The sequence below is a fragment of the Taeniopygia guttata genome, chromosome 2 (genome assembly GCF_048771995.1).
Source record: "Taeniopygia guttata chromosome 2, bTaeGut7.mat, whole genome shotgun sequence".
Lineage (NCBI taxonomy): Eukaryota > Metazoa > Chordata > Aves > Passeriformes > Estrildidae > Taeniopygia > Taeniopygia guttata.
The window spans coordinates 132,152,060-132,177,042 of record NC_133026.1 but is presented as its reverse complement, the minus strand read 5'-3'; the positions used below and the strand labels follow the sequence as shown (position 1 = coordinate 132,177,042).

Below are 24,983 nucleotides of genomic sequence, written 5' to 3'. Positions count from 1 at the left end.
CAAGCAACAGAAAGGAGAGAAAATGGCCTCATGATGTGGCAGGGGAATTTAGACTGGATAGAAAGAAAAAAAATTCTTCACTGAAAGAGTTATCAAACACCAGAACAGGATTCACCACTCCTGGAGGTATTTTAAAGGTATGGATGTGACACTGGTTTAGTGGTGAAATTGTCATTCTTAAATTAACAGTAGGACTTTATCCCAAAGATCTTTTCCAAGCTAAGGTTTCTATCTTTCTATGCATATGAGTTTCTTTCATAATAAAAACTAACTAGCTATCATGTTTTAATAAAATAAGAGTGAAAGCAAACACTAAATTTAAGAACTGACAAAACACAAACACATTTGGCTTTCCCACCACAGATTCCACCCACATTAGATGTCAGCCACCATTTGTGCAAACACACACCTCTCACAGGGTGCTCTGAAAAGTGCGGGGAGCATGGTATGCGTGTATGCCTGAACTGTTTACCGTCATTGGAGAATCTACTATGTCCTACTTTATATTTAGAACAAATTAGGGCAATATTTAGAACTATCACACACCTAGATTTCCTTGAATGGATTCTCTTCTTCCGTGTAGAGATTGTCTTTTGCTGAATCCCTAGAGTTTGAGATTTGCAGGGCTTTTAAGACCTTCAAGTGTTTGGACCTTATAGGTGCAGACAGAACCCCAGCTTCACTGCAGGTCCCCTCTCTCACGCCGGCATTCTGAGTGGGGGTAAAACAACCCCAGGGATCACAAGCTTTCCTGAGTCCCTTCAGATTGGTCCTTTGGCAGACTGCATATTGCCATAAGGAATACACGGACAGTGGTACTGTTTGAGTTTGTATATTTATCTGTAAAGCCTGTGGACGCACAGAATTAGCCAGCAGCACTCTGCTTCACATCTGCTTCATGCTGCCTAACAAATTATAGGAGCCCTTTCAAACCTCCCCTTAAGGCCTACTCCTTAGAATTGCACTGAGAAACATCTAACTGAACATGAAGGTAAAAAAGTACTCTAACTGCCCCTCACAATAGAAGACACTTAAATTGGACAATCAGTGTAGAAAGGTTGGCCTAACTTGCACACTACAAAATACGGTTTTATTTGGACCTCTGTAGCTGACATAGTTGACTGCTACAATACCATCACAACTGCTCTCTTTTTATAAGCCACATTTCTCAGAGACTTCAAACTGTACCATGTAAACTGAGATGGTTTTGAGAAAGAGTTGGTGATTTGAACAGTCTAGAACATTTATAATGTCATTATAATCCCTGGGTTTAGTGATGGAGGAGCTATTTTACAGCCATTTAAAATTTACGATTTCATAAAAAACATTTGCATTTCAAGAACTATTTTTCTCTAACATTTTAAGCAATTTTGATCTTTCATTATTAGGGAAAATAGCAATATACTTAATATTTTGGTCCAAAACATATAGGCAACTTCTTTTTTCCTCTGCAAAGTGTATTTTCTAAAACAGGCGGGAGGTCCTGTCATGGAGATACAGCTTTGAACTGCCTGCTAAACTGATCTCAGGACTGGCAAGAAGTGTTATAAATTGAGATATCTTTGCAGCTACAGAAGTCTGGTATTCACAGCAAAAGTGAAGAAGGATCTCTTACATAATGTGGAAAACTTATTGTCAGTTTCAGAAAAATTTGAATAACACAATAAGAAAGAATTGTTCATCCTATTCACAGAAAAAGGCAAAGGCCATCTGTTAAACTGGTGCTCGGGTATGTCATTAAAGAGAGTTTCAATGTCTGTGAAAACTTGCACAAAATTCACTCTGAAAACTATGTCTAATTCTGGCACAACCTAAGTTTCAGGTAAACACATTTGTAATCTCAGTTATGTCCATTTAACACTGCTCTCATGTTCTCATGCGTTGTTTCCTGAGCTTCTTTAGAATGAACTTGCCTGTCAGTGTCAGCTCCTGACCATGGTCTTAGCGCATCTCACCCCACCAAACACCATCCCTTCATGTCAATGCTGCCAGGCCCACATTCCTTGCTCAGGAGCCCCAGTCCCTCTTTGCAAAAAATGCCACTCCAGTAGTTAAAGAGCGGGGGAGAAGTAGGAGGGTCTGAGGATATTATTTGATTATGTGACCAGGGCTGCTGAGGCTGGCACAGCTGGCTCTGGTTCCAGTTACAGGTGTTACTGCCGGAATGACTTTTTGCGTTATGCATGGTCACCTCCCCCAGCCCAGGACCCCCAGCACAGGTTGGGAGCAGACACAGTCAAAGCAGTCACGTTCTTCCCCAGTTCAAGCAGTCGCTCTTCTCCTTTATGAAAAACCAAGGTTATTCTCCACATCGGCTCCAGCTGCAGGCCACCACTAGGCCGCTTTGACACAGTTACGCCCTTTATGTCACAACAAAGTGCTTACAATAATTCAATAAAGATTAACAAAGCATAGTATGGAGCTTTTTGTTTTTCCTCCAAAATCTTTGCAAGCTTTTAAAATTAATTTGCGTAAGAAATATCTAGCTTCATTCACTCCCTCAGAAATCAGGACAGACATGACATTGTCATTATTATTAATTATTGTTATCAATAAGAATGTTTTCTTTTACACTAAAAATGCAAAATTATTTAAGTGAAAACTGTAAGTTTTGTAAGATCATTATTATGATAGAGAATCTAGAATTGTAGAGCATGTTTTAAGCTCCCATCTGAAAGGAAGAGAATGCTCAATGTGTAGACCAGATCTACTTCTTGTCAGAGTCTGGTGCATCCCTGAGACCCAGCTGTGAAGGGAAAGGTTCCTATCCTAGAAAGGCCCTCAGCAGTTACGGATTTTTCAGGAGGGCAGCAAAGTGACAGTAAGAAGTCCAAGGGCAATCAAAGAGAGACATCAGGGCTTTAGGGTGAAAGGTTAAGGAATCAGGAGTACAAGTGGACTTCTCTATTCTCCCAGTTGCAGCAAATGAGGAGGGAAGAGAGGAAGAGCCAGCAGATCAATACTTGACTCTGAGTCTGGCATCACCAGCAAAATTTTGTGCGTTTTTGATCCTGTTTACAGTTTACATGACACCAGGCCTGCTGATGACAAATGGGGGTCCCCTGTCTCAAAAGGGGAAAAGATTTTTCTCAGGCATTAACAGAGTTTATGGAGAGAGCATTAAACTAGGTCTGAAGGGGACTTATTACAGATAAACTGGGCAGCACTCTTCCAGTGTCTGAGAGACATTGTGCTAGTGGGGTCCTTCATTCTGCTGTCTCCATGGAGGTAAGGGATAGAGAGCCATACAGCAGCAGACAGAAGTGTTATTGTTGTGTTAGAAGCCATGGAAGTGCTAAATTAGTGGTAATCAATAATCTTGTAGACCTTTTCCAGCCTAAATGATTCTGTGCTTTTATAGTTCTAAATGTATATGTTTTGTGTGTTGTGTGTACAAAAAATTTATTGTCTATACTATCTTGTATACTGCATTTCCTACACTCAATTGCCTTAAATAAACATTTTACTACTACTTTCCCTGTATTGATTGGTCCTATTTTCCTCAAGGTTGCTTCTAAGAACAAAATCATGAACACCATAAAGTTGGTATAAGTTTTTTCTACTCATCAGGAAGACTAAGAGGGTAAAGGTTTCAGCACAGTTGTTTCACATAAGTACATGCAACTGTCTACTTTGACCTGGTGAAATTTCCTTCCATTCTACACTATTTTGCTCCTTACTTATCCGACCATGGTTGGATATTGACATATGAAAGAGTTATTTCACTTACCCAAGTTAATTACTTGCTTCAGAACCAATTTGATAGTAATAATAATAATAATAATCTATTCACAATCCACAACAGTAGATAACCAATCAGGGGAAGTAATAAAGGTTCACTGTTATAAGAATATTAACTCAAAAAAAGCTTAAAACAACATACATGAAGGTAAGCAAACGAATAATATTAATTTGATTGAGTTTAAATTCATGGTCCCCAATACTTTCATATTTAATTATAAATTATCTTTTTATAGGCCGGGAAGTACTTTCAATCTATCTCAGTTTTCTTTCTGACATTAGAGTAACTCCAAAACTATTTCTAAAAAGCACTAAAACCAAAAATCATCATAGCACCACAAGAAAAAGAAACCTCCATTGGTGTGAACTTCATCAGTCATTTTAAATCTGTTTCAAAACTTCAGTAAGTTAACTTTATACACACAGGTTATTTTGCAGATTAGACATTCTTTAACCTGCAGCAGACAGCATGAAACTGGCATAAGGGCTGTATCATGTGCTCCAGTTAATTCAACAAAAACACGGTCATGCACCCACACTTGATCCAGATCAAATATGCACTCATTGGTTCCAGGAGCACACAAATCTGGTATTAAAGGACATGAAACCATGGCCTTATATGACAGCCCAGCTTTAGATATTTTGCAGATTTCATTGATAGGTTTTTCAGCAGGCATGTTTTTTCCTTTAACTTATCCAAGTACTCATAGGAGCTGTGATGTTCTTTTCCATATAAATCATTAACTTTATATAAGTGAAACACAAAATCAAAAAAAAATCTCAATTCCCATCACAACAAAGTTGAGTCATCTGCAAAGGGCTGTGTGTGGTTGCAACCAATTTAAATAGCTAAAATACATATCCAATATAATAGAAATGAAATCAAATTTATATAGTGAAATAATAAAAAAATTAGAAATCTTACCTTTTTCACTAACACTTTCACTTTCAATCTCTACATCATCACAACTTGTATATTCTGGAGTGGATGCCAGTTCTTCTTCTGAGCTACTTAATGAAACCTGGCGCATTTTACCTCCTTTTTTTGTTTTATGGGGCTTTGGTGGTGGAGGTCTGACAGATTCAGACTGGTCTGAGCTGAGTGAATCATTCCGTAACATGGTCTCCATCTTTTCACGTTTTGTTTTCCGGACAGCAGAACTGGGATCCAAATGGTGCTGTTTCCTTAAAGAATCAGAGCGCCTCATGTCTGGTCTTTCCAGAGGAATTGGACTCCTCCTAGGTGTAGGGGGGCTATGATTTGTGGTCCTCTGACGATTGGGACTTGGTCCCTGAGCCTCTCGAGTTCTTTCCATAGAGTATGAACGTTGATTTTCCATGGCAGCCCTGCGCTCAGACACTGATCTTTGTCTTGATGGCCGTTCCATCCTGAGCATGGACATCCGAGAATCTTCCAACTCTGTATTTGCCAGAGAGACATCACTATGCCTGCGTTCATGCCGTGCACGGGACACTTCAGCGTGGATACGCATTTGCTCCTCATACGGCTGCGGCTTGACTGGATAACGAGCCAAATTAGGATCACTCCGGTATCGTGCCTGGTATTCCTCTTCCCTCCTTTGCCTTTCATATTCTTCCCTGCTTTGTGCATCTTCTTCTTCTACCGGGTACTCCTTGGAACGCCTGCGGCTCCTTCTGTTGGAATCTCTATAATCACCCAGTTCAGGTTCTTCATATAACTGGGGCCCACGCTGTGACCGCCTATCTGAATAATCTGATGGTGACCTGGGCATTGCACTGTCTGATGTAGCATACTGTGAATATTCGTCTCTCTCGTCCCTTTGGTCGTATCTTCTGCTCTGTTCTCTTGATATTGAAGGGCTTCTTTTCCTAAATAATCATGGCAAGAAAGCAGAAAGATAATTCTGTCAATATTTTATGTAGCACAAATATACAGTTAATGCTAGTTAAAAGATAAAATGACCAGCTGATGGAAAAAAAATCCTTTCATTGCATTTTTTGTGAATGTGCTCTCACATTTTTTGTACTAAATTAAAGAAAGGATATCATGCTATAAATCTGTTTATGGTGCACATTTTTAATAAAAAACAGCTTTGAAGGAAAAATGCTAATATGACTTCATAAAATATAGAATACAAATACTTAGGCTACTTTGCAGTCATGACTGCTTTACAAGTACCAAAATTTTATAATCCTTTGTAATCATTTTACAGCAACATAACTTGACCATATACTTCTGTTTCATAGAGTTTTATAATCACTATGGAAATTAGGGCTAGAAGAATCATTCAGTTAGTTTACTCTTTTAGCAGCTGTTATTGCTCAAAAACCACATTTCAGCTCCCACAAAATTATAATTTGTACCAAGGGCAGAAAACAAAGATTCAATGGCAGCACTTTTCTAAATCAGATGACATCAGACGTCCTGAACTCAGAAAACAAACCACTTTTTTGTGCTGTGAAGGGCAAGATTTTCAAAGAGCCTCCTGAGTTGAGAAACAATCCTTCCCATCCTATAGGGATGGTAGCAGTATTAGTCCAAGCATTTGAGCAAGACAAATATCAGAACGGAATTCCTGTGCCATATAAAGCATTGACTCACTGATGTCATTTTACACCATCTAGCTATAGGCAGCTACTGAGGCTTCAGAGGAAGTCTTCTTTCCTGACACTGACAAATGAAGCATATGATTCATTTATATGTAATATTTTCATAAAGGGTGTGTCTGGAACATATAATGAATATTATCTTTTTTCTTTGACGCAACATTGTTTGCTACATAATCAGAAGAGATCAGTTAAATAGGAAAAAAACAAACTGGATCTTCAAATCTTGCATTTATCAATCCCAATAGGGTAATAAGCACGCAAAATGTTACTTTCCTGATTCGTGCTTGGCTTTTCACCCTACATGGATCTGCAGAAGTTATCTGCAGAAGTTACCTGCAGAAAACTGGAGCAGAGATTCCAGATAAAAGAGACTAAGAGGTGGGCTTCTCTGGGATAATGAAGATCAACTCAAACTTTGAGTAATAAAAATACAAATGAGAAGCTATTTCTGTGTTGTTAGTCCTTTTTTCTTATAATTAGTTCTACCTTTAAAATTAATATCCCTTTTAAAATGGGATTTATGGAGAGAGCTTTAAACTAGGTCTGAAGGGGAAAGGTATGAACTCATAAAATGACCACTGATTCTGAAGGGCAGCCTTGAAGGCAACAGCCAGGAGATCCTGCCTAGTGCTTAGAAGGACAGGAAAAAAGGCGAGGAAATACAAAGCCCTGGTTTTGTCACAGTTGTCCTAGAAGAATAAAGAAAACACTTCAACTTAGTGAAGGGGAGAAGGAGAAAGAGGTTCTCCTCGGTGCCCGGGAAAGTATAAAGGGCTCTGCCTATCTGATAGGAGAGAAAACATTCTTTTCACAGCCAGGAAGGAAATGCAGTCTCTGTTCAACAAGGAAAAACAACAGCTGCCAGTGCAGAGTGTGCATGGCCTGTGGGGTGACTGGCAAACTGGCATCCTGTACTGTTTTAGGTTCCATGCAGAATTATTAAACTGTGCTTGAAAGATTTGGACCCAGTATTGCCTTGTAAATAGTAAAGCACGTTAGCTTTGCAATGACATCTACAAATGAGAAAACTAATTCAATCTTGAAAAAATGAAACTCTTCATGTGAAGCATGGCAAGTTCTATTAGCATTATGCAGATGCCAATTTGCTGAAGGTGAAGCAACAATGTCCTGTCTTGTTACACTGGCGTGTTAGTACCAGCACAAATTATGACCTCTGTAAGTTTTAAAAAATCTCTACAGATTCTGCTACTGGGACTCAAATTGAATCACTCTAATGTAACATGAACAGAGTTTCAGAAGGGTAAAACCAGAATGGCCAACAGGAAGGGACAGTTAGAACAGAATAACACAAATGCAGACTAATTTTGCAAAGACATAGAAGCTTCATTAAGACAACAGAGATTAGATGCAGAAATGCTTTAAGGAAGATAAATATTTTTCACTTAAATTCTTCAGATAATGAAAAATTATGCCACATCCCAAAATAAGTTGTTCCAATAGCAAATTACCCAATCCTTGAAAATTTCTGTCATGGCTATAGCAGAAGTGTGCATAACTTCCTCTCCCCAGCTGTGTCTCACACATAGGAAAAAATCTACATTCATCAGATACAGGCATTCATTCATGTGAATCTCATTGCAAGATCGAGACAAATACGTGTAGACATGAAATGTACACATAGGTGATCAGAGCTACATTTTTTTACATCAGTGTGATCCTCCAAAGCATTAAAACACTCTAGAACATATGGTTTGTAGGATCAGCTCCATGATGAACAGAGTAACACACAAAGCCATACAGCCTCTAGTTCAATATATCTCACGTGTGACTTGGAGCAGTCTGAGTGTACACATGCTTCAGTATTAAACATCTACATACTTGTATCTACAGCAATACAAACAACACAACAGTAAGAACTGGTTTAGCTACAAATAGAAGATTATATAACCATACACAAAACATGTGTGTGTGTATATATACATACAAATAAATATATCACTCCATGTCGCAGAGTCCTCATACATATGCAGTCCTCTTCTGATGACATTACAGATATAATGTCATGGGGGAAAGGTTGAGGGGTATAAAAGAGATGGATTTCTGTACATTATTGTAGACTTGTTGCTGAGGAAAATGTATTTCTATTAAGGAAATACATCATCAGATCAACTGGCATATGACTTACTAAAACATACACCTGTTTTTTCTAGCATTAACTATGTTAATAAGAGGAAAATGTGTTGATTTAGCATTATATTTTTATACCACTTGCACAAACATTCTCTAACCTCGTGTGCTACATTTACTACAAACAGTCATTTTCCTTCCTCCATTTAAGATATAACAATAGGAAACTATCTATGTCTGATAGCAACGTGAAGAGCAGCTGGGTCCTTAATCTACTCTAACCTTTCCTGAAGGAAAAAGGTTTGCATGACTGCCCTGAATGTGGCAATTACTAGGGCACATGCAAGAAAAAGGACCTACCTGCAAATATAGTGCTTTTCTTCAGAGAAAGCAGCCTAACAGAAAAAAGTAACTAATTTAATTTATGGTCTGTATTAACTGACATCATCAAACCTCCTTTCTAATTAATTTCATTCCTCTTGAAGTCAGCCTACTTCACTACTGAAGTTACTGAGCTAGTCAGAAGCTGTAGTCCTGTCCATCAGAAATAAATTAACTGTACCTGTACACCTGATCAGCCAGAAACCTTCTGTCAGGAGGTTCATCCTGTCCTACAGTCACCAGACCCTTAGTAATAGTTGAATATTAATTGTGCTGTGATGACCAGTAGAGAATGACAGACTTTAATTTAGTATTAAAGTCTGTCATTCTCTACTGGTCATCACAGCACAATTAACGTCTCTTTAATATTCAACTATTTTTTAATTTTAAAAATACCTGCTATATACAGAGTTGTACAATGAATGCTATAGATTTTAAGTCAGAGTTATGAAATCAGTGTAGGAGGCAACTAGTACTGATGAAAACTTATGGCCTGTCCCTACTATTAAAAATCTGCTGCTATTTTTAGATCACAAGCTAATTCTCACTCACCTTCATGAGCATCTGTCTAATCCATTTCTCACCATTAACTACCTTAAAGATACCTTAATAAAACTCTCATCAAGTACCTCCAGCTGGATACACCATGGAAAATGACTACTCCTGCCTTTTCAGGACTTTCCTGGAACTTTAAAACCTAAGTGAACTTTAAGGATGTGATATTCACCCTCCAGTTGCCAGCTGACCTAAGTACTATATATCTCTTGTCAGAAGGATTACCATATTTTCTGAAGAGGTTATCACACCTTTTCTGAAAAATCCTCCATGCCATTGTGATTGCTGCTTGTTTGAAAGAACCATAAAATAAAATCTCTATTACGGTTAAAAAACTCTGCAAAAATCTCTGTCAGGCACATTCCATAAATGGGGTTTTTTCAGATACAGAATATGAAATTTATTTTTTCCTACTAATTACTGTATATTTATTTTTATTGTAATTTATTAATGCATGACATTTGGTCTTTTAATACACAACCCATAGCCTTACACTGATGGAAAATTTAATTGCAGTGCACTACAGATATCACTAGTATTATAGAAAAGCAAATAGCTTGACTGTAATCTGTACTCCTGCTCATAAAGTTAAATTATTCAACTCCTCCACATCACAATAGAATTAAGTGCTTAAAATATAACATAGAAGAATATGAGACAGCAATTCAGCTTTGATGGCTGTGATTTCCATAATGGAACTAAATGTCTTGAAACTCTTTGACATTCACTTGTATTCTGCCTTAAAGAGAAAACGCTCTTCTGCTTTGATTTAGGTTTTTAGAAAATTGACCCAAATGTACTGTAGAAAAGGATATTTTAAAAATTAAGCGTCCATCACATTTCAGAAGGCAGAGACATTAAAAAACATTGTAATATGTAAAGTATTTATATCACTGTCAAAATTAGATATCAGACCCTCCTGCTGATAATCTTTTTCTCAGACTAACAGAATACACATTTGAACTGGGGAAAACATTCATGAAAATATAATTCTAAATTTGTGTTTGTCTATCTGAAGCAAGATGCATTTACTTGAAGAGGATTATTTATCAGAAGCTTTGGGTCAATTAAAAATGATAATTTGCGTCAATTAAATAATAGTCTCAGTGGGCCTGAGCCATCAGCTACTTGAAAATTAATGTTGGCCATCTACTTTTAAGACCTAATTATACTTTACTAGACAATACTTTCAAATTTTTGTTCTTTCTTTCATATAAATTATCAAGGAATAAAGTTGACTAGAAGATTAAAACTGAAAATATCTCTCCTGCACACATTAATAATAATTTTGCACATATTAATAATAATAGCAATAATTTTGCTTAACTCAAAATGTGATCCTTTCAATACATGAAAGAATGATTCGGAGAAGGTAAAAACTGATTTTTCACCAGAATTTTGTCACAAAAGCCTTGCAAGATACAGGGCTTCTTGTTACAGACCTCATCAAATACCCTGAACACAGCTTCATTTCTCCTTTACTATATGGCTTCTGTCAGGGAAGCTGCATTTGTTGGTCCCTGAGTTATCATCTAAGAATGGTTCCTCTACTATCTGAAATTTTGTATTTCTATGTATTGAATTCAACAGTCAGGACACTTGTTTTAAAACAAAGGTGACAGGGAGCAGATAAAGCACTTGTCACACAGTTCTCAGGCTGCCAGGAGCTGAGCTGGGCACTCTGGAGCTCTCACCCAAAGCCCCATGACTGCAATGAACCCAGAAAACTCGCTGTGCAACTTTAGGGTCTGCCTGCCTTGCACAGGGCGGGTTCTACTCTCTCATTTAGGAAACCATTTCCACAGCCTTCCTTTGCCAGACTGAAAAATCTGCAAAATTTTTGGCAGTGGTTTTAAGAGGATAGCCGGCAATGATTTAACTCTTCATTCTCTGCTTAAAACTTCTGCCTTTGCTGAGTCATACTGTGCAGGAGAATTAATTTTGCACATTCTTCAAAGCAGCTATGGCTCCCTTATTGAAAAAAGAGGTATTTTGTTGACTTCAAAGAAGTTCCAGTTTTCACCAAGATCTCTCTTTACAGTTCCTCTATGCTGTCTAGTTTTATACTAGATTAAACTTGTGATTTAGCAGTTCCCCACTCCTTAGTTTCTCACCCCCTCAAAAAAAAAAATGAAGAATGTAAGCAACCAGTGCACAATTCACAAGTTAATTTAAGCAGCCTACTTTGATAAATAGAAAAGGTGTTCATTGCATTTGACCAATATGGTTTTAAAAAATTTGTTCTGAAATACATCTAACACTCACATATCTAAGGAATCCACTAGGTAAAGCTCATGTGAGACAATGTGGCTCATTTCAGCCACGCTTTGTGATTTTATTTTATAGAAATCATACTTAGAAACATTAGAACACGTTCCAGCTAAATATCTCCGAAGAATATGAATTAAGTTTACAATGAATATGAATTAAGTTTACAATTCAGTAAATTTACTGAAGCATAAGATTGGTAGAGCAGATGCTGATCTCTATTAGATTTTATCTGAAAATAAGAATTCACTGACTGCAGGCTTCTATCAACAGAATGAAAGGAAATCTGTAGTAACAAAATGTTGGTATAATAAAGTCACCACTGATAACAATTTTGTCTTGAACTTGACATGATTGCACAGAAATATGAAGCAATACATTTTTATTCCATATGAGTAATTCAGCAAAAATTCAGCATTGCAGGGTTAATTTCAATTTGTATGAGAAGAAGTTATAACGTGGAAAAAACTGCTGAACAAAAGAGGTGATTGTAAGTATCAATTGCCAATCTGCAAATATTTAGGTAATATGTTTGTTTTGGGATTTTTTCCTTAAATCAAAAACATCACAGATAGGAAAACTAGACTAACAGTAGAAATTATTTTGTCCTCCTTTATTTTGCCTAAGTATTTAGTAGCCCTTAAATCATATAATATTTTAGAGAACTACAAACTGAGAAATAAAACAACTATATTTTACTCAGTGTTCATTCAGATATATTGATGAATGCTTACCTCTTATAAATAGGTTAAACCTGACAAGATTTTTCATTATTTCTACTTCTGAACATTTTCAAAATTAATATTTTTCTAATTATTTCCACTTAATAGGTAAAGAAGCAATATTGCACCTTTTCTTTCAGTGAAAATTTTGTTTCAAAAATATAATAATAAAAACTATACTAAATAGCAAATTTATTAGATTGTTTTCAAGAATAATTGGTCAGAATGGGCATTTTTGTTGGCTGCATCAGTACTGATGCTACAGAAACTATTTGCAGAAGGGTGGAATCAATTAACAGCTGTCTAACAGCAGGATTCAAATTAGTTTAAACCACATGGTGTTAAAAGAATAGTAGGTCACAGAAACACTAACATAAGAATGATGTTACTAACTGAACTGTTACTAAAAAGTACAAATAATATAAAATAAAATAACATTTCAAAATTCTATATATGCTATTATTATTAAAAGAAATATGTTTCAAGCATTATTTTTATCACAGAAAATAGAAAACTATTTAAAAAACTAAATTATAGGGTAGCAAAAGATTTTTAAAGAGAATATTTGCATATATCTGAAGCACAAGAAAAAGTTTTTCAGTATTTCCATTGAGTTTTTTACTAAAAATAAAAAATATCTCCCTAATCATCCCCTGGAAGAACAAGAAATGCTGAGCATTAGACATTGTTTTCAGACAACACATTCTTCCCTGCTTTACCTTTTGATCAGCCACTGCACATCTGGGAAGTTGGAAGCCTCGGGATCATGAGAATACATCAATTTCTGTTCTCGCTAGCGCTTTCATTTAATCCTCTAGGTTCAGTGAAATCATAGAAACAGTCTCCTAATTTTGAGACATAATTTTTTAAATATGTATTTTACAAATCTTCCCCCAAAATGCACTTATAAAATATAAGGCATCTAGGAAATATATAAAGTTTAGTATCTGCAACGACAGCAGTTCAAGTCAGAGAGCTGACCCAATGGGAAGCTATTGAGAGCATGAGAGGAGTGTTACAGTTTAATGCTGTTACCATGTGCTGTATATAGCTGGAGGTCAAGTAAGAATTTACCCTATAAGGAGGATTATGGTACTTAGCTGATTAGTGCCTTGCTACAGTACTATTGCCTACAAATGTACATGATGGTCAGGACATTTCATTTAAACTATTTTTAAAATTTTGCAGGTCCAGTATTTCATATTTTGTGATACTAGTTCCAGCATTTTCTTTATGTACTAGTTCTCCAAAGAAGTTATGTAATATCTATACTTTTAGTTTGTAAAAAGTCAAATTTTGGCATAATGTTCAACTATTAGACTAAAATACTCGTAGGCATCTATATTAGTCTGATGTGCTGCACATACCATAAAACTGAAAACATTCGTTTCTTACATAGTTTAAAAAAAAAAAAAACATTGAAATCAATGGATTACTTATTTCCAAAAAGAGCCATCAAAACTCACATGAAAATAACAGAAAGAAAAATTATATCTTCATTTGCCTTAAATAAATTATAAACATATTTTTCTAGTTTTCCACAGCTTTTTCTACCTATGCAGACTAGCTTATGAATACATTATGTTCAGTATAAAGCACCAACCAAATCTGACTGCAATATATTTAAGCCATGATAAAGTAGCATGACATGGAAAAACTAAAGATTTAGCAGAAACCTAGATTTTCTCCACCTCAATAATCATGAGTTCAGACTCTTAGGAAAGGCATTCTGACATTATTTGCTCAGCCATCACAGAGAAGATATCATAATAGAGTTCATCTATACATCATTTCATTCAATTTTGAGTCTAATCTTTTTTTAAGTGCTTCAGTTTCTTATGACAGGGATTGCTCAGCAGGTGCTTTTACCAGCAGCTGGAAGTAGGAAGGTTCTTCAAAGGAAGCCATTACGTTTGCTGACAGGGAGAATTTTCTTTCAAAGAAACACTCCCATTATTATGTGGGCTTTATCACCATTACATAAAAAATAAAACTATTTCAATAATGACCAAACTAAGAAAATATCAGTGACATGAACTGTCACTTGAGAATTATTTTTCCCTAATAACATCTGGAGGCTATTCTGGACTGTTGAACTTTTAAAACTCTAACTTTATTAATGAGCTAGAGTCAATATAAATTCTGTTTTTTCCCTCTCTCTTCATTGTGTCCACAATTACAATATAAATCTGATATCATACAATGAACTTAAGTTTTAAAATATCTCTGTGATTCATATTTCAGTCTGGAAGAGATGAAATAGATCATACTAAGCTGTTTTGATGCCTCCGTAAAAGAGCAAGCATAAAACAAGCGCTGTGAAAATGTCCAGTTCCCTCAGTAATGGGAGGTAAAGACCCATTATTAAATCTTGTGAATTAGATCAGTGGTGGCTCATCAATGAATGATGGGCTGTCTGCACCAGCTTCTCCAAGACCAAGCTGTCAGGGTAAATGTGTTCCTGCTAGGGAACATCAGCTGGACCACTATGGAATGAGACAGGTGCATTCAATAGCTCTTGGAAATTGCCTTAGTACAGCAAACTTTAAATTTCTGGTTCAACTGTCATTCTCAACATACTGGTGAGACAGGATTAAATGTCTGTATTTTAAAGTAGCACCTATCATAGAAGCAGACCATAAGTTTAGATGAAATTAGGTTATCTTTCTGTAAGAACTATAGCACTGTATTATGTATTGGTAGGACATGATTTTACAATTTTTTTTAAGCAAAATAACTTCTTTCGCAGTAGTTTAAGCAGTGGGCTCACAATCCACAGCTGTTACATACCAAAATGTTCAGGATCAAATGGTTATGGCTGTCTAGACAGAGCTCCTTCAGTTCAGAGCCCCTTAGGCAGGAGGTTAGGATGGAAACCATGTCTGTGCTGCTGGGTTTTCAGAGACACTGAAAAATTTCCCACCATACAGTAACAACCTCACATCGATAATAACAGCCTGGGTTTTGAAACATCAACAGGTCAGAGAGCCATCCTTAGATACTCAATTCAGATCTCTGATGTAAGTATTTCTACCAGCATGACTTTTTCTGCAGTGCTGAGACCAGCTCAGGATATTCCTCCCCCTTTGTTCTCTTATCATCTGTTAATGTCTGCACTAGAGCAAGCCTTCCTTAAAGAAGGCTCAATATGAAGCCTTCTAAAGAAGAAAATATATTCATGGATGTTTACAAAAATCCATATGGAAGACAAGTACTCTAGAAAGTGTGTGGAAGTGAACACTTGGAAGTGAAAAGCTTAGCAGCTTCTATATGAAAAGGCAGCACCCAGCTAAGATGACAACAGTACAGACCACATAGAGGAAAATAGCAACCACTTCTAGCAAGAAGCAAAACAGTGCTGAATAGTCCTTATAACTACTAGCAACAAAATAGCACTGAATAAAATTCACAGAAATATATGACTGTGTTACTTCCAAGACAGTTGTGTGGAAATCTAAGGAGATGTAAAATTAAACAACTAAAATAAACTTCATCTTGTAACATAAACAAGTCCATAAGTGTATTCTACATTCTACTGCAATGAAGGTAGATTTAGTTATTTTAAATTTACTTCTAAAATAAGATGCCAGCTTTTTATATTCCACAGTAAAGATGAATGCTCATTTTGTAAGGTCATATGTACATAAACATCCCAACTAATTCATGCTTTACAGATCCCGTCACCAACAGCATCTGCTTTACCCAATGAACTTGTTTTCAGCAGGATCCTACAAAGTCAAATGATGAAATTCTGACTGAAGTTCAGGCTGTGCTATTAGCAGATATTTGACATAACATTGGTCACTTTTTCCATCAATTACAGAATTTCTAGAAAAGGCATGAGAATAACCAGGGGGCCTGTCATTACCAACTAGACTCAAATGGCAAACAGCTGACAAGCACTGAGGGGTTCATACAAATTATACAGGCTCTCAGCATCTCTGATAACACAAGTCCACTACAAAAGTTACAGAACATACTCAGTAACTCAGTCTTAAGCAGAGCATGATCAATCAGCTAAGGCAACAGATAAAGGAACAAGAAAAAATAATGGAACAAGAAAAAAAGTAAAGCAATTATTTGAAAGCATTTTGTGAACTCATGAAATCTTTTTGAGATTAATGATGACTTCATCTCTCTCAGTACTGTTATTGTCAGATTTTGGGGACGAGTAGTATGTTTTAAGTTAAACTTTACTTTCATTGTTGACCCAAACATGAAAGGTTAAATGTTTTCTCACTGCAGCATTTTTCAAGAATGAGATCAACTGGATAACAGGCTGGGGAGCCAGGCTATAAAAATTACTCAAGATGCTTGATTTGACAGAGCAGAAAACGATGATCAAGTTTCAGTAATTTAGTTACTGTAATTTAAATGGTCAAAATGGATAGCTGGACAGATCTGACTTTTACAATTAACAAAGAATATTTCCTGGTATATAGTAATTTTGAAATGCATATTGAGGTGAACTAACAAAAAATAGCTACATAATTAAAAGATTCATATATAAAAATGAGAGAAGAATAACCACAATCAAGAAGTTTGATTTCTTTTCTCCTGGATGCTTGCTTTTACATAAATGAGATTAATGCCAGATATGATTGAAACTTTGCTGAGAAGGAATAAAAAATCAAATTATATTCCTTTTATTTGGCCTTACAGTGGCACCAAGATCATTTACCCTCATCATTAGGGAGATATTTCCCAAAACAATGGATTAGATTATTTTGGTTTACATGGATGATATGCTATTAAAAGCATGACCTGAAGAACTATTAAATTGCCACTAGCTGGCCATTTCCCTACTGCTGCAAAAGTCCTGTAGCAAGGTGAGAAAAACCAACAATACTCTGTTGGAATTGAGTTTGATTCATAAATACATAGAAATTTGGAGTTGAGGGTGGAGGGAGAGGCAGAGAAGAAAAGGAAGTGGATAATTATAGCCATGTTAGAAAATTCTTGCAGCAGATAAAAAAAACACAGGAAAATTCTTAAGATAATTATCATCATCAATACGTAATAGAAAAGAAAAGGTTTCCTAAGGCCAAAATTTGTGAAAAGTGGACTGAACGATATCACTGGGGCAGAGGCTGTGAATATCACTTCTTTGGCCCCTTTTTGCTTTTTTTTACTAGTTTCAATATCTTCAATAACACATTAGAAACTGCCTGTGAATGGAGAACTCAGGTGTAGCTGCTGATAAATAGAGTAAAGGCTAAAAACCGACATTATTGATACAGAAGAATTTTCTATTCAATATTATAAAAATACAATATCAGAATACAAATTTCATTTCAAAAATAGAGGAACATCATGACATATTTTCTCTTCCTCATTCCTTTAAGCTAAGAGGGAATAATTTTATTTATGCTTTATGATGTAAGAGTGCCCTGCCTTGCTGATTGTTTATTCTGCACTTGCTCTTGTGCCTTGTGATGTCTGTTCCACTAGACCATTAATTACATACAACAAAGTTACACTTCACCAGCATTAGTTGGGAGAGGATAGTTCCTCCCAGTGCAACATACCCAGAGACCTCCAGAGACAAGTGCCAAGGTAGGTTCACCTACTCTGCTTCAACATTAGGGTAATGTCAAGTAGAAATTTTTTACACTGAAATATGAGAAAATAGTCAAACTTCTAAAGCTAGGAATAACACACATTTCTGCAAGACAGAAACCTAGTATGAAAAACTAATTCATAGCCAAGAGAGTCAACATTTTGCCAGACATTTTGAACAGTCTTTGTCAAGAATCATCAAAGATTGAGACCCAGCGGGTGGTACAACAAAATACCTGAGGACTTTGCAAGGCTGGCAAAAGCTGGCAATTGTGTAATTCATCCTAATTCAACTTAATGCAAAATTCTGTTTTCTCACTTTCTCAACATTTTCAGGTCAGGTCAGCCTAACATTAGAAGAGTCACGTTGTCTCACTGACTGCAAATGGTAATTTTTTGTTCAAAAATTCTGGATTTAAAAAAGAGAGTTTAACTTGTACAAGAACCTGGACTTGCAGATTTTGTTTCAGATTCTCAAAGATAATGGATCTATTCATCACATAAAATAAAATCATGAAAGATTTTAATAGAGACAATGAGATGATTGGCATTTTATGCAAATTATGTATAAACAGAGGGACTACCACAGAAGCCTATAAATCCTACAAGAACCTGGACTGGGAACTGCTATTACCTTAAAAATACAGGAGAGCTACAAACAAGCATAGGCAAATGCATTTCAGTGAAGTGGACTAAAATGTTTGCATTAATTATTTTGTATAGAAGGTGTAGGTCTTGCAATCAGTATTGCTCACTGGTTGGTACATTGGACAAAGGATCTCATCCAGGTAAATTCTTAATCTAAGAAGTTGTACTCAAAAAGACAATGAAATTGTCATTAATAGCGATTTGAAAAAAAAACAAACAAGAACTGTAGATTGATATTACAGCTTTAAAAACACTGCCTACAGAAATCAAACCAAAAAAAAAAAACCAAAAAAATAAAACAACAGTGCTAGGAAAGATGGACACAATATAAAATCCAAATCAGGGTATTTCTAATCTAAGATTCTCTTATTTCATCCTCTGTAATAACAATGCCAGTTAGAAACAAGAAGGGGTATTTTACATTCTACAGGAGCTATAATTTGCTCGGTGTAAGTACAGGCTAAGAACATGTGCAGGAACAAATCATGATATTCTTTATGATTTAGTTGCCTAAGCACATGCTGAAAAATATTCCTGCCTTCAAATGTTCCTTAACATTCCCACTCCCAAGTTTTCAAATATAATTTTGTTAGGCTTTATATGATTAGGAATAATTTGTCCCTTATTCTTTCTTCTTGTAATGGATATTGCCCCAAAGAATCTTCTGGTCTGGAATACGACACCGTTTCTTGCCAATGGCACCTTCTTGTCTATAATCTCAATGGAAAGGAGGGCCTTAACTGAGAAACTTATGTCCTAATCAGCCTTAGACTAGCAGCAAGATAATAATTTACTCCTCACCTTAAAAGAAAAAAGGCAAACAAGGGACACACACACACAAAAACAACCATACCCTTTGTCTCTCAAAAAATATGAGTGTGGCCAAGATTAAGAATTCAAGATCACAAAGGGCCTTATGATATATACTCACAAACTTTGATTTTCAGTAATCTCCATGATAGAGTTTAACAAGGAGTACAAGTCTCCATATTTCATTGTTTATGGCAAGCTAGCCTGAAAATGTCTCTGTGGTGATTACTTCATCAAAAACAGGAACAACTGCATGAGTAATGTTAGGATAAGTATATCAGCACTAGGAATCCCTAAAAAAATGCTTACATGAACAGCCTTCAGAAGTAAATAGCAACAGGTGATTTTGACAAGGACATGTGAAAAAGCAGTTTTATAGCCTGATTCCATGACCAAGCTCAAGCACCAGCTTAAGAGAATTTAATATATATTACACCCAAAGATCAAGCGACAATTAATCCTCTGGACTTCTTTCTTAAGCTCGTTGACTATTAAAGGGAGCTTCAAGTCAGACTTGATTTCCTTTCCTGATCCCCTCTGCTGTCAAGGCTACGCTGTCTAACAATAATTATGCTTGTTTTATGTAGCACACTAAGACATAAATACTCCAAATATTCTAATTTCAAAATTCATTTGTTTTGGTGGTCAAGGCCCAAACATAGGTTTCCTCCAGCAACACAGCCTGAACACACATTTTATTGCAAAACTTGTTTTCTGCTCATGCATTTTTTAAACTTTCCAATTCTTTTTATGTCCAGTAGTTGACTGGCTTACTGAGGCGCATAATACAAGGTGGCAAAAGAGAAAATTAAAAGAAATCCACCTTCTATAGATACACTTTTCATATTTTAGTTAGTCTTCCTGAATCCACACGTATTCCTGTTCTTTGCCATGAAAAGTATCTTGTGACCTCAGTTAAACCACAACATTACCAACACGAGGGATCCAGGATCTCTATGATTTTACACCATTTTTTACGAAGAGGCATTTAGCTTTCAGATGCAGCGCTGTGAATCAGAGAATCTGTTTGCAAATCAGGCCTTCCAACAAAGTATATTTTTAAAGCATTTCTCTTCGGACCCTTTTACTGACAAATCATACTATCTTTCTGGGTCATCTTTTATGACACCCTATTGTGAGGTGACAACAAAAAAACAGGCATTGGATTGAAAGGTATCTCTTCATATGAACAGGCTTTTCTCAAGCAATCATTCAAGATCATCATGGAGGATAAAACTGAAACACACTGATATAAGAAGTGGATAATAAGCAAATAGAAAGATTAAAAAAAGCAATTTAAATTAGAAAACTCCCAGAATCCTTGGTTTGAGGTGACCTGTGTGATTTTCTTACAGTAAGTAGTACACTGAGGAATGATGGTACAATTACTCTCCAATTTCCAACAATTACTTTTATGGCTAAAATTATTTAACATGCTATCTTCACCATTCTTATGCAATATTGTGCAGAGTGGTGCCTAGTCATGAACACAATTCAGGTGAAATCACAACACTTAAGGAAAGCCTCCAATGCTGCAACTGCATGAGGAAGTTTCAATGCTCATTGCCCATATTCTCTTGTATGGAAACCAAGATGCATAGAACATCAACACACACATACTCTGATTAGAAGTAACACTTCATTCTTCTGAACTTGTTACTTTAGTAATGGATGAAAAATAAGTAATGCCATGGCAAATATAAAACCTTTATTTGGAATTTAGATGGAAAACACAAAGAAGGATATGTGACTCTATCTTCACAAGCTACTGTGGAGCCAGAATGTGACCACAGATTACTCCTCAATGCCTTCAGCACAAGAAGAAATGGAGAGGCAGAACAAAGAGGGGAGAATACATCTGCACAACTTCAAAGAGGAGGCTGTAGAAAAAGAAATAGGAAGAGAAGCCAAAGAGCACGTGCACCATAATCTGCACCTACTGTAAATGACATTTTCTTCATTACTTTTGGAGGCCTATTTAGTGGTTCTGATAGCTACAAATTTACTACAGCAAGCAGTCTGAGATTCTCAAAAAGGCCTGACATCTCAGTCCATATTTCATTACTTTTCCCAAAACCATTAAGACAGACAATCTTCACCAGAAAAGCTATTTTCCTCTTATTACTTTTATCTCAGTAGAAATGCTGCTGTAGGGGATTTAAAACCTCTTTATAGCTGGTCCATAAAACCTAGACAAATAGCACTCTGAATGTCAAAAATCTATGTGGAAAACTGTTTAAAATACACGTTTCTTAAAATAATAAGTACTGAATATTTACCTTTTTTTTTTCTCTCAAAGAAACTGCAGTATTGAAAAAGATTAATAACTCTAACATTCTTTGTGAAAATTCAGTATAGAATTAATCTAAATAGTGAATTTATCTAAATAGTGAGTGGTTGAAACAAAAATTTTTCTTCTATCCAGAAGAAATGTTTGTTTTAACAAATATTTTTTAAGACTTTATTATACTAAAGAGTAAAAACTACTCTAGTATTACTAGTTTTTGTGACTGCATTGTCTCATCTTTGAAGAATTAGTCACCTATTCCTTGAAAGCTGATGTTCCTGTCACATATATTGTGGTGGTTAATAACACAAAATTTATCCAGTCAGGACAACTATCAGCAGCAAGTAAGTTTCAAAGCCTACTTAAAATGTAAGTTATGAAATCAAGTCCACTTACTCAGTCATATCCAGAGAATTCAAGCTATTTCAACAGTACTTAAGACAGGATTTTTACAAAAGGAGAACTAACAACAGGAAATAATTATTCCATGTATGATTGAATGGTTTATTGCAGTTAAATTTACTAAAACCTTTCATTTTCTTCTTCCTGTTGTTGTGATAAAAATAAGACAAAAAAGAAAAGTATTGGTTGAAATTCAAAATGAGGCATTTCTAACAAAGCATAATCTGATATTTATTATGTGTGATCATCTCCTACTGATATCATTATTAACAATAATGTGGCATTGTCTAAAGAAGTCCATACCCTCTAAATATGGAAAAATAATTCATTTAAAAAAATCTCACACTAGGTTAGATTTCCTGATGAAAATCTGAATGTCAAGAAGAAAAAAAATTCTATATGGATAACCTCAGTCTTTATTGTAAGAGGCTAAAAGTAATTATTGGTGGGAAGCCTGATTTTAGAAAGACAAAGATGTCCAAGCAGATGTAACTTTAATTTTAATTCCAGACACAACCAACAGATATTGCCAATTTTTAAAAGACATCCAGAGATCTGTCACTGTGATGAAAGCTGGCTGAGACAATGGGCAAGCATGCCATAAGTTTAATAAAGTTTCAGATCTTTTAACTGGTAGAGTGTTGACAATTTCGTCAGACAGTTTCACTGTAAATCAGTTTTCAGGCCTTAAACAGCTAGCATCAAAACATTCAATAAGTGCATGTTTATGAACTCTCTGGACCACTTTATGTAGATTAAGATTCATACTTTTATAGAAATCATAGTACCACTATTTTACCACACTCTGATCAGAAAAAGAGATATTTCTGTTATGTTTTCATCGTGAACACAAAATCAAACATGGCAAGTAAATGTCTTTAGAATGTATATCTTTTTTCCTAAATCCCAGATTAAATTACTTCTGAAACAGAAAACAATTTACCAGAGCTTCTAAAACATTTTGAAACAAAGGACAGTAAAATTAAACATGTTATGCTGTTTTAGTTATAACTGCAGCTGTTTTTCTTCACAAGATCTAATGGGTACATTATGCAAGATATAAAATGACTGCTGGATCAAAAAGGGAGCAGGAGAGATACTTCTTTATCTACTTTGGAGTATTGTACCTACATTTGTCACTTTTCCAAAGACATTTATATGGAAATTTCTCAATTATCAAAGTTCAATATGCCTCTGAAGTATGCTCTTCAGAGTAAGAAAGCCTTGGAAATCTTTACATGACTTTTCTCTTGAAAATCATACTTCAGTGAATTCATTAATTTGAGGTTTCTACACCTCATATATTTATAAATCCATAGCATCCCTTGCTTCCAAGACAATGAGGTTGGACCACTTTTTCTTATCAGCTTAGAAAAGAAAATATACCAAAATACCAAAATTATTTTTTTACAATAAATGCATTAATACTTTATTAAAATTTCCATCCCTCTGGCATTCAGTATTTAACTACTTTTATCTATCTTTCCCCAGTATTAATTATACAGTGAGATAATTATATAAAGCAACTGGCTGAGTGTCAAGGTGATTTTCTATTCTGCTAATGCATGTATTTTTTGAATCTTTCAAGGGTTAGGATTTTTTCCAGACAGAAACTGTTTTTCATATTTACCATAGCATTTAGTCTCTAAATATTCTCTAAAACTCCATACTTTTCATACTGGAGAGTACATGCTGGGGCTGCATTGTACTTTCCAGTTCAAAGAACAGCAAAAGGAGAGAAGTGCACATTTATTCTGATATTCACTAGAAAAAACCTTCAATCCCTGCAAAACAAAAAACATACATGTTCGCTCTGAGAGGCATAACAAAAATGTGAATAAAAAATCCTTTCAGCAAATAATGACTCATGCATTTAGTCTTTGTTCATTTCCTCTTATGGCTCATACGAAATGCTACAAAATATTGGGTCACTGACTATATAAAATGCAACTGCACACCAGTATCAGAAAACATGTTCCTTTACAGACTCTTAATAACAGGACATAGCTAACCAATTCAAAACATGCAATGCAGTCTACTGAATAAACCATAAAAGTGATATGTCTCAGTTTATATTTGTGGCTGCGCTTAAGAAATGTAATTAACTGGTTAAGAAACAACAGAAGACTCTAAGCAGAGATGGCTTTCTGAGAGAATTCAGTGCCCTATACAAACAGCAATTTTCAACAGAATTCTTAGAGAAAGCCAGTGAAAATGAAATCATCAGAGAATATGCAGTAAAAATATGAAGAATATGCATTAACAATACATAGCAGTCTGCCTTTTGTTTATTTTCCAAAGGGCAGACACCAAAAGAGAAGAAATATCTACAATCAATAAGGTATTGGGTCACTTATTTAGAAGCACTATATTACAACAAAAAAAAAAAAAAAAAAAAAAAAAAAAAAAAGTAAGATGACCGCAGAATTTAAAAACTCAAAAGGAGACTGAAATATTTTAAAAACTATTATCTTTACTCTTGTGTGAATCACCAGATATTACGCAACAGCTCTGGATATTTGAAAGCATACTTAGTTCTTCCACCTGTGTATGCAATAAATATTTCTTTATCTACTCATCGTTTAGTCACTGCAGATCACGGAGATCTATAAAAATTTCACAGGAAGAGGCAGATTTCTTGATAGTTTATTTTTAAAACTAAAGGCTAAAAGAAACCATTTCAAAATTGTTTTTACAAATAGATTTTGCAGCACTTTTTCAGATAAGCCCTTTAGATCATACATAGAGGCTTAATCGGTTCGCCTGTTGGTAGGAATAACCATGGAAAGAGGAAAAAAAAAAAGAAAAGAACAAAAGAGAGGAAAGAGAGAATAATTACTTACCTTACAGTAAATGGAGCTCTGTGAGGTGTATCACCTTGGTGCACAGGCACCTCAGGCACTCACCATGGAACCTTGAGGCCATCAGTA

At 35.5% G+C, this 24,983-nt stretch overlaps 1 protein-coding gene across 50 annotated transcripts in view; it reads right to left on the bottom strand.

Moving 5' to 3' along the window:
• RIMS2 (regulating synaptic membrane exocytosis 2) overlaps positions 1-24,983 on the bottom strand; it is a 447,420-nt gene that overhangs the window by 247,793 nt on the left and 174,644 nt on the right. For all 50 annotated transcript variants that reach the window (XM_072924886.1, XM_072924887.1, XM_072924890.1 and 47 more), the window contains one exon: positions 4,667-5,592. In XM_072924886.1, coding sequence (XP_072780987.1) covers positions 4,667-5,592 — 926 coding nt within the window. The remainder of the gene's footprint in view (positions 1-4,666; positions 5,593-24,983) is intronic.